Source organism: Arvicola amphibius, chromosome 3, assembly GCF_903992535.2.
Source record: "Arvicola amphibius chromosome 3, mArvAmp1.2, whole genome shotgun sequence".
NCBI lineage: Eukaryota > Metazoa > Chordata > Mammalia > Rodentia > Cricetidae > Arvicola > Arvicola amphibius.
In genome coordinates, this window is record NC_052049.1 from 173,745,084 (window position 1) to 173,758,453 (window position 13,370).

At 54.3% G+C, this 13,370-nt stretch overlaps 1 protein-coding gene across 6 annotated transcripts in view; it reads left to right on the top strand.

Moving 5' to 3' along the window:
• Window positions 1–1,132: 1,132 nt before the first annotated feature.
• Cacna2d2 (calcium voltage-gated channel auxiliary subunit alpha2delta 2) overlaps window positions 1,133–13,370 on the top strand; it is a 126,966-nt gene continuing 114,728 nt past the window's right edge. For all 6 annotated transcript variants that reach the window (XM_038321920.1, XM_038321923.1, XM_038321925.1 and 3 more), the window contains exon 1: window positions 1,133–1,347. In XM_038321920.1, coding sequence (XP_038177848.1) covers window positions 1,133–1,347 — 215 coding nt within the window. The remainder of the gene's footprint in view (window positions 1,348–13,370) is intronic.

Below are 13,370 nucleotides of genomic sequence, written 5' to 3' on the forward strand. Positions count from 1 at the left end.
CTGTGAGGGCTTCAGCCACCCATTTATCCACCTTCTCATCTTTTCCTGGCAATGACCCTGAGGACCTAGAGCGTATTCCTAAGAAAACAGTGGATTCTGAGAAGGTGGCCCACAAGCTGAAAGTTACACAAGCCTATCCTTGTAACTACATCAGGGAACTGCCAGGGGTCACTAGGATAGAATCGAATTAATTGTGCTGGAGTGATCTCCCTGACCCTCGCTCGACTAGAGGCTGTGCAAGTCCAGGGAGCTGAGGCTTGGGCTCCCCTACACACGTTGCCTTGGCGGTAAAGAGGAGCAAAGCAAAAACGGAGGTCTCTAACCATCCAAACTCCCAAGGAGCTAGAATCAAAATCTCCCCCCTCTCTCTCTCCCCCCCCCCCAAGGGCTGGAAGTGCAAGCCCCCCTATTCCCCTCAGGAAGAAATCTTGAGGTAGATGAGGTAGCTGGAGCTACTGTGGGTGGGACAGCACTGCCACCCTCCTCTCTGGTCTGCCGAAGCCTGCCATTTCACCATTAAACCTGTGACTCCAGGCCTTAAGCCTGTTGAAGGTCGAGCCCCGTAAGAGTCAGATGTGCAACTGCCTAGGAGAGTTCTCACTCACAGGGCAGAAGAATGTTCCCAGGTCTAAATTGGGGGGGGTGGAGGTGGGGACGTACACTGGGCGCTTGGACAGAGGCTGAGACGTAGGACTCGCGAACCCGGACTCAGATCGGTTGCACGAGCCAATAGGGCAGGCTCGGGGGTGAACGGGGACGAGGGGCGCGCGGGCACAGGCGGGCGCGTGGCCGCGGCGGGGGCGCGCGGAGGCGGGCCGGCCGAGGAAAGAGAGGGAGGGTGGGAAGGAGCGACAGGGGAGGGCGGCGCCGGCAGGTTGGCGGCGGCCGCTATTTGAGCGCAGGTCCCGGGCCAGGCGCTCAAAGCGCTTGGAGCCAGCGCGGCGGGGAGATCGTAGCGCGCAGCCCGCAGAGGCGCTGCGGCCAGTGCAGCCCCGGAGGCCCCAAGCGGAAGAAGGAGGTGGAAAAGAGGCCGGCTTGCCTCCCGCAGCCCGCCGCCCGCCCCCCCCCCCCAACCCGCCGCCGCCGCCGCCGTCCCCCCCCCTCCCCGCGGCGCCGCATCTTGAATGGAAACATGGCGGTGCCGGCTCGGACCTGCGGCGCTTCTTGGCCCGGCCCGGTGCGGACCGCGCGCCCCTGGCCCGGTCGCGGCCCCCGGCCCTTCCCTGACCCCCGGGACCCAGCGTCCGGGCCCGCACGCCCGCTATTGCTATTGCTGCCGCCGCTGCTGCTTTTACCGCTGCTCACCGCCCCCGGTGCCTCTGCCTACAGCTTCCCCCAGCAGCACACGTAAGTGGCCTCGGCCAGCAGCGGGACCCCGCGGAGCCCTGCGCTCCCCTGCGCCCCTCAGCCAGCGTCTGCCCCTCCTCGCGCCGGGTGTCAGGGCGGGGGCTCTGTGTCCCGTGGCATGCTGCAACTGAGGGTGGCGGCTACAAACCCCGTGGGCTAGCAGCCAGGGTCCCGGAGCTTCTGGCTGCGTTGCGAAACTTCCTTGCGGTGCCCCTGCTTCCCATAGACTGCCCCCACCCTCAAGGGGACTGAGCAAAAAAATCTCCAATCCCAGGGATGGGGCAAGGGGTTTGAGTTTGTCAGCTGATACTCCAGCCACTGTCCTGGTAATAAGGATCTTGGGGTTGGTTGAGAGAATGGCCAGAGACCCCTGTCCGCTAGACTTGAAACAACGAATCTGCCCTGTGTTCTATCCCGGGTGGGAACCTAGCGCTTTAGAGTCAGACGTGGGGTCAGACATCCACACTTGTTCTTTTTGGGCCTTTTCCTTTGGTTGGGGGCGGGGAGGAAGGGTGCTGGATGCAGAAGATACCAGTACCTTCTAGCTGTGGTCAATGTCACCTGTTCTTGGCCGCCCACCTGAGGGGGCGTCCCTGGAGAGCTCAATAAGGAGGTGAAGGTGCTGGGGTTGGGCCAGAAGGGAAAGACCCCTGCCTGCCCCTGATGCTGACCCTGTCGGCTCCAGTTCCTCACAGGGTAATAGCATTTCCAGGTTCTACCAGTCTCCTCACCTTCCCCAGGAGCTGGCAAAGTCGGGCAGATGTGTTTAGATAGGAAGTGGGTATTCTGTATGTGCCCATTAGGACAACATCTGTTTCTTGACACCATGCTCCAACCATATGCCATTGTCCAGACACCCCTTTGGGGCTTGACAAGGACCCTGCTTCTGTTTTCTGTCCTCGGCTTTGAGGAGCTACCTGTCCCCTGGACTCCTTCATGAGTGTCCTGGCTCAGGTTTGGGCATGAGGGTCAGGGTCTGGTCCGGCTAGTCTGCATCATAAGAGCGGTTCTACCCTTGGGTAGGATCCCCTGGTTCTGCCACAGAACCTGCCTACTTCAGCTGGCAGGTTCTCCCAGCTGAGGGAAAATCAAACTCGGACGGAGCACTGCTCCGAGTCTGTCTCCTGTCCTCTCTGCCATCCGTCGCTCTCCTCACACAGCCTGGCAGTGCTCAGGCGGGTGATCAGTAGGCAAATTACAGGTGCCGCACGGACGTGTCCTCTGTCAGCTGTCTGGGTTTTCACAAGCGCAGGGAAGTTCAAGGGTTGGTGGGGTGTGTTATTGTCTTTCATGTGCTGCGATGAAACTGGATTGGAACTACGGGCGTCTAAAAAGAGCAAAAGCGGTTTTTATTGTTCTTTTTTTCCTCAAAGGCAAGCCACAGTTTTTTTCCCTTTCCTAGCTGTTTCTTTCCCAGCTCCTCAAGTGAAGGTTTAAGTAGTCATCTCTTTCTGCCTCTTCTGACCTCTCTCCCCTTCCCTGCAGCGTGCTTCCCATGGCTGCTGGGCCTTCCTGGGTCTCCCCTAGGACAACGTAAAACCCTGAGCAAGTGTGCACCTGTCCCCCATCCCCAGAAGATGTTGAGGAGGGTGTGACTACAGCCACACATCATTTCCAGCTGGACACTCTTCTCCTTTTGATGTAGTTGGAGTTAATTTGAGGGTTCGGGACATGTCTTACAAACCATAATTAGGGGATGAAGTAAAGGAGGAACAGGGGCTTTGGGGTCTAGTGGGAGGTGACGAACTGTGGCATCGAAGCAGATTTGCCGTGACAGGCAGCGCCCTTCAGCTGCCCTGGTCCCCTGGATGTAGATTTTATTGATCCTTGGAGGAGGAAGGGGACTCTCGTGGACCCCTCCTAGTGACTGCGTAGTTCCAAGTTAGGGCTTTTGTTAAATGACATAAAAGGCTGATGCTGCCGCTGGGGGTCCAGGGCGAGTGCCCAGCCTCGGAGGCGCTGATACAGGTGGATTCTCAAGCTGGAGAGTAGGACTAATAGTCCCATGGTACTGGGATGACATGGAACACGCCTTCTGTGGGGAGGGTCCTCAATGATTAAAAATACCCTCTGGGGTGTGGAGCTGTGGGAAGGGGCCCAGCTTTTCAAACTGCTTGGTTTTAATCAAATGCGGGCTTAGGATCTGGTGGCCGTTATCTCTCTGGCAGTGTGGCCGTCTGCCATCGGGTGAAATGAACTGAGCCGTTAGATTATAAAGGGCAGAGGAGTTGCCACTGGAGGGAGGATGGGACTTTGGTTTTAGGAAAAAGGGGCCTCTGTTGCCCATCTGAATTTGAATCAGGGGTTTCAGATACATGTGTCATGCATGGGTGTGTATATACTCTCGTGTCTAGGAGGATGGAGTCCTAGAACAGCACATGCTCCCTTTTACCTGCTTCCTTCTGTTCCCGTTTACGCCCACCCCAGCGGTCAGGCCAGCCAGTGCTGCTGGCGGAGAGTCAGTCCTGGCTGCTAACAGCCTTGATGTATTTATGTATTTTCTGTCCCTCTTTGTTGCCCCCACATTCCAGTTTTGGGGCTTAGGGTCTCTCTCTCTCTCCTCACCTCCTTATTTATCCTGTCATCAATCTGTGCCCACCCTGACCTGCCTGCCTTTTTGTTCTTTCTGTTGGGTCCCTGTACCCTGCCGTGTGGTACCCCTGGTTTTCATGCTCCCCTGCTCAGTGAAGTTCTGGTTAAGCGCTAGATGGATTGCCCATCTGAACTGCCCGCCTGCCCGCACCTCTTAACACAGCTCTGCTCTAGCGATGGGTAGGTTTGGTGCCTTCCTTACTCTGGCATGGGTGAGGAGCAGTGAGGGGCCCTGAAGGGTTTGTACCCCCAACAAATTAATGCCTGTCAGAGTATATACGTGCTTCTCTTCTGAGCGGACAAGAGGGGAGCAGTGCCCATGACAGGGCATGCGTCAGTCTAGCTATGGTTAATGGTGGGTGACGTGTGTCTGTCTGGGCCTAGAGTAGGTCTCTCTACCTCTCTGTGGCTCTCCCTATTGGTGGGAGGCAACATTACATGTGTGGGTCCCCCCTCTTTCCAACAACCTGCGCAGCTTTCGCAGGAGGGAGGGGTGAGGCTTCCAGGCGTGCTGCCTGTCAGTAGAATGCGGCACTGCCAGGTGCCTGCACCCCTCCTGGTGCTGAGGTTCTGGGGGAGATCTTCGGTTGCTGTGCCCCCTGTACCCGACTTTTATTAGACTATTCCTCCTGGAAAGACAGGTCAGGCTAACCTCCTGAAAATGGAAGAAGGCCACTTTTAAATGGGTACCTTAGGGACTAGTCTCCCAGATTCCACACCACACCTATGTCCCCAGAAGAGACTGATCTCAAAGTGACAAAGTAACACTGACTGTCAAGTAAATCAAGTGAACCCTTCAGCATTCAATGTCTCCTTCTCCTCTCTGCTTGAGGGTAGATAGACACCACCAGCTCTTAGCCTCTTGGAGGACACAGTTTGGAGGCATGCTGGGTGTCGGTGTGAGCCTTGTGTGCTCCATTTTGGTCTCTAGATCGGACCCTCTCTTTTGAGAGGACCTTGCCTTGATTTCCCCTACTGAAATAATATAATCTTAAGAGGCTAGCGGGGAGAATCAGTGGGAGAAGGGCAGGCACCAGTGAGCAGGGACCAGGGCAGTGACTGTTCATATCTGTATCAAGTTCACAAGCCATGGCTGTGGGACCTCAACTGACTGTCGTTTCTCAGTGCCCCACCCCCACTTGGTTGACCGCATTCTTATTTTTTCTTAAAAATATTTTTTATTTATTGAAGTAAGGTCTTGTTATGTAGACCAGTGTGACCTCTGAGCACTGGAACTAAGTTGTGCTACCATGCCCTACACGAACTTCCTTCTTGTCTCCCCTTTGCTCCCCCTGTCCAACCATCATGGTTGGTGATTGGTGGTGGAATCTGTGGCCATGGAGATGGTGGACTCCCCTCACTGAGCCCAGGATGAGCTGCTCACCCCTGTTACCAGCTGTCCCCGGAACCCTTGTCAAGGCCTTCCCCAGACTGAAGATGGAAGGGCCTACCCAAAACCCACATTTCCTATAAGGACCGAGAGGATTTCTGTCAGAGATGTACCCTCCCTGCCAGGGCCCTGGGGACATCTGGACGGGGGTCCTGGAAGTAGGGAGAGGAGCTAAAAACTCAAGTCTTTAGGAAGAAAATGGAAAGGCCGACGACGTGGGAGGTGGGTGAGAGCCCCCTTTCCCTCTGTGACCCTGCCCGCTCGTCCCTTTTTTCTCTTTTTGGTCTTCTGCAAGCCGAGGGGCCATCCTTGGCCAAGGCTGGCCTGCCAGTCCTCCTTCTTGTGTGCACGCTGGTCATCATAGAATGTTTCCGCAACCCAGAATTGTCCTTGCCCTACTGCTTTAAATGTGGCAAAGCCTGCTGGGTAGGGTAGTGAGCAGCAGTGTGTGTGTGTGTGTGTGTGTGTGTGTGTGTGTGTGTGTGTGTGTGTGTGTGTGTGTGTGTGTGTGTGTGTGTGTTGACTCCATTTCCACATTCTGTTATGGTTCTCAAAAGAAAGGTCAGAGGTCAGGGTAGAGCCTGGTTTTTAATGCATGTGTGAAGTTGGAGCCTCTCAGCTAATTTGCTAGGTCCCTAGAACGTCACAAGACTCCGAGCTTCCAGATGCTTGAGACCAGTTGGGGTTAGGGCAGAAGGCCCTAGGTTCCTGAGGGCCTGTTGCTATTCAGAGGTTGCCTGCAGGTGTAGGAGTCAAAGCCGGCAGGTCTGGGCCCTGCAGGTAGCATTGCCTATGGGATGGGAATGGTCTCTTTCTGAGAAAGGTCCTTTCTCACCTCAAGCCTCCAACCCATTCCAAAATTGTCTGGGAACCTTTGATCTGTGTCTTCTGGTGATTGGGTCCTAGGCCTGGGAGGGGTACCTGAAGTCCCCAAGTGGATGGTGAGGAGGTTCCTATCACAGACATGGGCCTGAAACTTGCTGAGGAGATTCTCTTCATGTCACGTTTATTTTTCCTGGCACCGCTATCTAAACAAGAAGCTACGGAATCAATACGTGTATTCCCAAAGGAAAGTGTATGTATGGTTTGTACTTCTTTTTTCTTTTTAAATTTGTTTTTTACATTCCCTTTTTCTCTCGTTCTTTGTAACCTAAAGAGTCTTCTGCATTAGTGTCACTAAGGACCTCAGGGTGGGGAGAGTGTCAGTTCAGATGACCACTGAGCTTGAAACGCCCCTAAAGGGTTCTGAAGTCCCTAGAGGTTTCTTGGGACGCCCTTAAGGAATCAAGAATTCTGTCCTTTGGATGCACACAGATTGAGCATGGCTTTATGTAGACAGGTCCTACCCTGCCCCTATGAGACTTAGGCGGTTGGTGTGGTTGTCCCCACCACTGATCCTGTCCCCTCTTCGGTCCTGCTGTTTGCCATGGCCACACGCACTTCCTTACCTGTCTGGTCTTGTCTGATTCTCTTTGTCCTCCGCTGCTACTGGTGACTGAGCCTGGTGGGAGGATGACCTCATCTGCTAGCAGACCCTGCTTAGCTGTGTGTTGGGGGGGGGGAATGCTTTACTTGGGTTGGGGTGCTTCTGTCAAGAGCAAATCCAGCCCAGCCTTCTCTGGTGACCTTGGACAGAGGTGTCCCCCTGCCCAGCTCCCACACCTAGTCTCAGTCTCCTCTCTTCTCAGATCTTTCGACCCTGACATTCCAGCCCTCTAAGAAGACGAGTGTGGGGATCTTCCTTCCAGCTCCTCTCCATTCTAGCAGGGGTGAGGTGGGACCCGCCCCCAGCCAGCCTCCTCTCAGTGTGCATGAGGTTGTCTGGGCCTAGTACCTTGGGTGCCTTGATGCCTCTTGGCTTCTGACTGACCCACTTTGGGCTCTGATTAGCCTAATTGTTTAGCAGAAAAGGAGGAGGAGATGAAGTTTTTCCTGCTGGTCTTTAACTATCTCTTCCCACCTTAAAAGTGATGCTCACCAAACAAAGGGAACAGGGAAGGAGACGCCCTTCCATCATTCTCCCTTCCATTCCCTTAGATCCTAGGCTCCTTGCTTCCTCCCCCAATAGAGGGCCAGTCCTTTCTGAGCAATGCCCTTTTAGTGTGCCCCTAAGAGTGTCCCCCCCACACACACAGCCTTATGACCTTGGGTACTTACTAGGCTTCTTTAGAGTTGGGAACCTCTGTGGTACCTTGTAGGGTTGGGATGGTGCAGATCATGAGGAATAGATGTACTTCTAGGCTCTGGATCTAGGAGGGTGCTCAGGTAGAGCTGTGCCTACCCTGAGTGACCTGACCTCTTACCCATAGCATCCAGTATTCAGTCAGAGCCTGTAGGTACCTGGGCCCAGTTAGGGTTTCTGAGGCTTTCCTGTTGGACTGGGCCCTTACCTTTGCCTTAGTGCAAATGTAAGCCTATAGGTAGGATTGTCTACAGCTGTGTGTTCATGTATGACTTTGCACATGTATTGGACATGCATCATACTTGTTTACACACTTAATTGTGTGCCTGTGAGTAGGTGTGTACTTAGGTGTATTTGTGCTAACATAGTACTTGTATGCACATGTGTAGGTGTATATGTGCAGACATGTTTGTATGCACAGAGTAGTGCAGGTGTATGCACACAGGCACATATGAGCTCAAATGTGGGTGTGTGCTCATGTGCCTCTGTGTGTGTGTGATGCAGGCACACGCCAGTTTATCTCTACAGCCAGAATGTGCTTGCCGTACCCACCTTCTGTACCTGCCTTTGATGTGAATGCCAGAAGTTGGTGGGCGAATGCTGGCAGTGGGAAACAAAGCCTCCTGCTTGTGAAGACCTGTGTTTTGCAAACTCTTGTGTCAGGGACAGCCTGAGTTGAGGCTGAGCTACAAAGTTTGATCATCTACCAACTGGCAGGATGACAGTCTGAGAAGAAAACACACGGAGGCTGTGTCCTCGTAATTCAGATTTCTGCAAACTAAATGATATTTAGATTCACCGGAGGACTTGGGACTCTGAGGAGCTCTGGGAGGCCTTGGAGAAGCGGAGTGTTTTTGCAAGTAGCCCTCGTGTGGAGAAAGTCTGTAGGGGTCACATGGAGGAGGTCAGGGTGCTGGCAAACGGGAAGACTTGCTGTGTGACCTTGGGCTGCTGGGTTTCCCTCTCTGTACACTTCTCATTTGCGCAGTGAAGGGCGAGGAGCACCTGCAGCAGGTTTTGGGGTTCCTGCCCAAGGGAAGATGCCCCGTAGTCAGTAGTCACTATTCAGCATCTGACCTGTTGACCCTGTGTGCTCTATTCGGTGTCTCTAGTAAGATTCAGGGATGAATTTTCGTGTCCTAAATCTTTATGAGATTGCTTGTCCTGGTCCCCCTCATTAGGGTACTGGCGCTTGGGGCTGTGCAGGTTCTGATGTTTGAGAGAACCGTAAGTTTGACTTTATTGGCATTCTTAATGTCTGTGTGTTGGGAGGCAGGATGGCCTAAGGTTCTAGGCAATTTGAGAAGGGATGCCATCTTTATACTAGGTGGAAGGCAATATCTGGTACCCTAGTAGGCAGAGATCCTCTCTGGTGCTACCCCCAGACTACCCCTGTGCCTACCAGAAGACAGTGGGCACCAGTGAACACCAGGTTACAGGGCAGGACACAGAGGACAGATAAACAGATGGGGTGGCAGAGGAGTATCTTTACCAGCTGCAGAATTATTGCTCTGAAAGGGCTTGGGAATGATGAGGCCCCTGAGGCTCGGGGAGGAAGATGGGGGGCTGGGGGGAGGAAGATGGGGGCCAGGGGGGAGGAACATGGGGGGCCGGGGGAGGCTTGTCCCACAGTCAACTGGGCAGGGCTGATGCTGAAGCAGAACAGGAGGGGTCTGGAGGAAAAAGGCAGAGGAGATTCCTGAGGTGCTCGTGTACAAGACCTTGGTGTTTCTGGGCCCTCCTGACTAATTTAAATAATTGGATGGGCTGCCTCCTTCCCTGCAAGTCTCCCTGCCTGCCTGATGCTGGCTGCAACGCGGGCAGAGGGACTACAGGTAGAGGTGCAGGGAGTATTTTTGAAGGATCAAGGAACCTGTGCAAAACCAGTTGGGCACTCTGAGCCTTGTGTGCTTCCTGGACTTAGGAGGGACCCAGCCACAGAAGCTCCAGGAGAGCCACATGGCCTGATTTTGTATGCAAGGAAACCGAGGCCCAAGGAAAGGGAAGGGAGCCTTCAGAGGCCACATTTATGTTGTGGGCTAGGGCTCAGTGCATGCAGCTTGAAGGGTGATTTCCCATGCAGCCATCTGCACACTGGGACATGCAATCATTTGTCTTAAATAGCCATATCTGTGGCCTGGGGTAAGGGAGCAGTGGGGGGTCCCTTGGGTGAACTTAAAGCAGACTGCCTTTGTAGTGTGGTACTCCAGTCCTATTGGGGGGTGGGGTAGACCTTGATGCCGATGTCCCCGTGCTGTTTCAGAGTCACCTAAGCTTTCTGGTTCTCCTTGGGAAAAGCATCCTTGCCATTAGGCAGAAAGGTGGGTACCATGGGATGGGTGTGCTCCTCAGACAGGTAGAAGCCCCTGCTTTGCCTCGAGTTTCCAACCTGACGTGGCATTTCAGTCTTGATAGCTTCCTTCCGCAACCGCGTTCTCCCGCTGGCGCTGCCTGAAATGCTGCATTTGAAGCCTTAAAGGTCAGGCTCGGTGCTGCCATCAGCTCCAACAAACAAACAACAAAGCACCCCACTCCGGCCCTGCCCCCAACTTCAGTTATTAGAAATGTGAAGGCGCTGACAGAACTACTAACCTCCGCACAGAGCCTTTACAGAAGGACCTTCCTCTGTCCTCTCTGGGCCGGCGCTGGGGAGGGGGGCTTCCTTCTCTGGGACCCATCCCCGCCATGTCTCTTTATGGGAATTAGCTGTGACCTACACTCCAGCCTGGAATTCAGATCTTTGCCTGGGCTGCCACTAACCCTGGGAATACCTCTTCTCCAGCCAGCTACAGCCACGTACAGACTTCTCTGCCAGGTTGGTCTTCTGGGCCCCAGTGCTGGGGTGAGGAGCCTTCCTGAATGATGCCCACTCTGTGTCTCTCCTCTAGTCCCGCACCTGGGCCAGTGCTAGGCTACCTTATGGGGACTGTGGGGGAGGAAGGATTGTGCTGTCCCGCAGCGGACACTGAGTCCGTGGGGCGTGTTTGGCTATGGCGATGACGAATCAAGGCTGCTCGGGTGTACACCTTGGCAACCCCAGTAGGAGGTTTCCCCCTGTGGTTAGGCCTTTCCTCCTCTGACAAGGAGTCAGAGGTTGATAAGTATAAGCTGTCAATGAGAACCAGCTCTTCTGTGCTCTGCCTGGCTGGCCTTACTTTGGGTATGGCCGACTATTTTGGTCAACTTCCCTAACGGTAACAAGATGGCTGCCACAGCTCCAGGCATCGTATCAGACCCGGACTTTACGGATAGAACATGAGATAGTTCCTCTAGGTTTCTGTTAAGAAGAGAAGAAACCTTGCCTAGAAGCCCCTAGCCTACTTCCCCTTACACTTCATTGGCTAGCACTGGGTCACATGCCCACTCTAGACCAATCACTGGCGATTGGAGAAGGCACATTGTGATTGGTTCAGGCTAATCAGGATTTACCCTTGAGCTGAGGATGGGGTCACCTTGGGGCTGGAGGTGGAGATTCTGCAGGCTTGGGTTCTGTTAGCAAGAAAGCTGACGTGATGGGGGGTAGGGAGACCGTGGCTGCTCCAGGGTTAGACCAGAGGGGCGGAGAGGAGCTAAGGAAGCAGGAGAGGAGGGGGAAAGATGAGAGGAAAGGGGAGACATAGTCAAGAAAGCAAGAAAGTAGTTATTTGACCCACAACATCGGTTTCTGAGAGCTGGGCTCTGGTAGTGTGTTTTGTACATGCTGTGCAAGGAGGCCAGTTCACACACACCCTGTATCACACTCAAGAGGAAAGGAGGCTCCCGACAAGGCTAAGCGATGCTGTTGTCTCGCTTATAGCAAGTGGTGGCTGAAAGGACTGGCCCTCTCTGATGGAAACCTTGGTGGGTTTGTCAGGGGTGCTTTCTCTCTGAGCCAGGAGCAGCCCTGAGGATGGAGGCATCTCAGAGATTAGGGGACCCGATAGGACAGCGCCGCTTCACCCTAGAGCATAGCTGTGGCTCGGTGCCTTTGTTGAGCCAGCTTGTCCATTTTAGCTCCTGCGAGGTACAGGTGGAGAAACTGAGTCCTACTAAGAGACAGCACTTGAGCTTCTGAGCAGGTGAGGCGTAGCCTAGACCCCCAACCCATGAAGGATGCTGTGCTGTGCCAGCCGAGGTTGGCCAGCCTGGATGGAGGAGGTCATTCAGGTCACTTCGTTTCTCCGTCAAGGCAAGGGCAAACTGTTCTGAGCAGCAGGAAGCTACTAGACATTACCAACCCATTGGCAGAGGGGCATATCCTGCTGCTATGGAGCCAATCTGCTGGCCTGCCTTAATGGGTTGCCATGAGCATCCCGTGGCCATGGGGAAGATCCCTACTTCACTGGGTACTGTCTGTGAGATCGCCTCCTCACCCTAGAGGGAGGGCAGCTTCGGGAAGCGCTATACTTGTGCCAATAGTGGGACTGTATTTGTGCCTGGGTATTGCTGATTGGCTGCCGAAGAATGATAAAGTCCACACGCTAAAACAGCTGTGTTCCATGACCTGGTGCCCACCTTCCCATTTCTCTCTGGGCTCTTTATTGAACCAGTCCTTAGTCTGAGTTGGGCTCCCTGGCTGTTTCTGCCTCCTGGGTTAGAGTGCCCCTCTGGTCATTAATCCTCACCTACCACATGAGGGTATGGCCCTCTGGAACTGTTTGGAATCCAGAAAGGGAAGGGTATGGCCTCTCCTGGGCACAGCCAAGAGCCCTTCTGTCCACTACAGTCCTCCTGTGGTCCACACCTATTTCTGGCACCTGCTGGAAGCTGGTGGCATTGTGTCCAGTGTGCATGTGGAGTAGAGGGGAAGAACAGTCGAGTCTCATTCCTTATTTCCCATCTCCACCTCTGCTTTCCTGTAGTCCCTCTGCCCGGGTTGCATCCAGCATCAGGCAGGCAGGAAGACTTGCAGGGAGGGAGGCAGCCCATCCAATTATTTGAATTAGTCAGGAAGGCCCAGAAACACCAAGGTCTTGTACACGAGCACCTCAGGAATCCCCTCTGCCTTTTTCCTCCAGACCCCTCCTGTTCTGCTTCAGCATCAGCCCTGCCCAGCTGACTGCGGGGGTCTGTACAAGCCCCCCATCTTCCTCCCTGAGCCTCAGGGGCCTCATCATTTTCAGGCCCCTTCAGAGTGTTAATCCTGAGCTGGTGAAGATACTCCTCTGTCACCCCATCTGTTTATCCGTCCTCTGTGTTCTGCCCTGTAAGCTGGTGTTCACTGGTGCCCACTGTCTTCTGGCAGGAACAGGAGTGGGCTGGGGTAGCACCGGAGAGGATCTCTGCCTACTAGGGTACCAGATACTGCCTTGCACCTACTGTGAAGATGGGGACAATTGAGCAGAACTTCAGAGGGTCTGATCAGCCCGAAGTAAACCCACCTGTGGTCCAGCTAATGTTTGCTTGTTTCGTAGTGCTTGGCAAGGAGTCACTGTCCTCTGAAACCTCCCATATCTCCCTGGGAGGGTTATGGGCATTCTAGGGTACTCCAGTACCCACTTCTCCAGTATGTGTCCGTCAGGGCTGTGTGCCCAGGCTGCTGTCTTCAGCTCCTGTTTCGTGCCTCTTGAGTGCTCAGTGAGTGTTTGCAGAGCAAGGAGCTCACAATCTGCACAGTGGTCCCAAGGCCGGACTGGTCATGTCTCTGGAAGCTGAAGCAGACTTAGCCGTGGTTTGGGGTGGGGCCTCCTGTGGGCCTATTTTGGCTGCTGCTAGAGTGCAGTCTGCACCCCTGTCTTCCAGCAGTGTTGCTGCACTAGCTTCCCTGAGGGTGAAAAGGGGGCCGGAGACCCATAGGACTGTAGCGTTTAATGTGGAGGAGGGGATCAACATTTTCCTTTTCTGTTTGTCTGTTTAGAGATGAGGTAGCCTAGGCTGGCT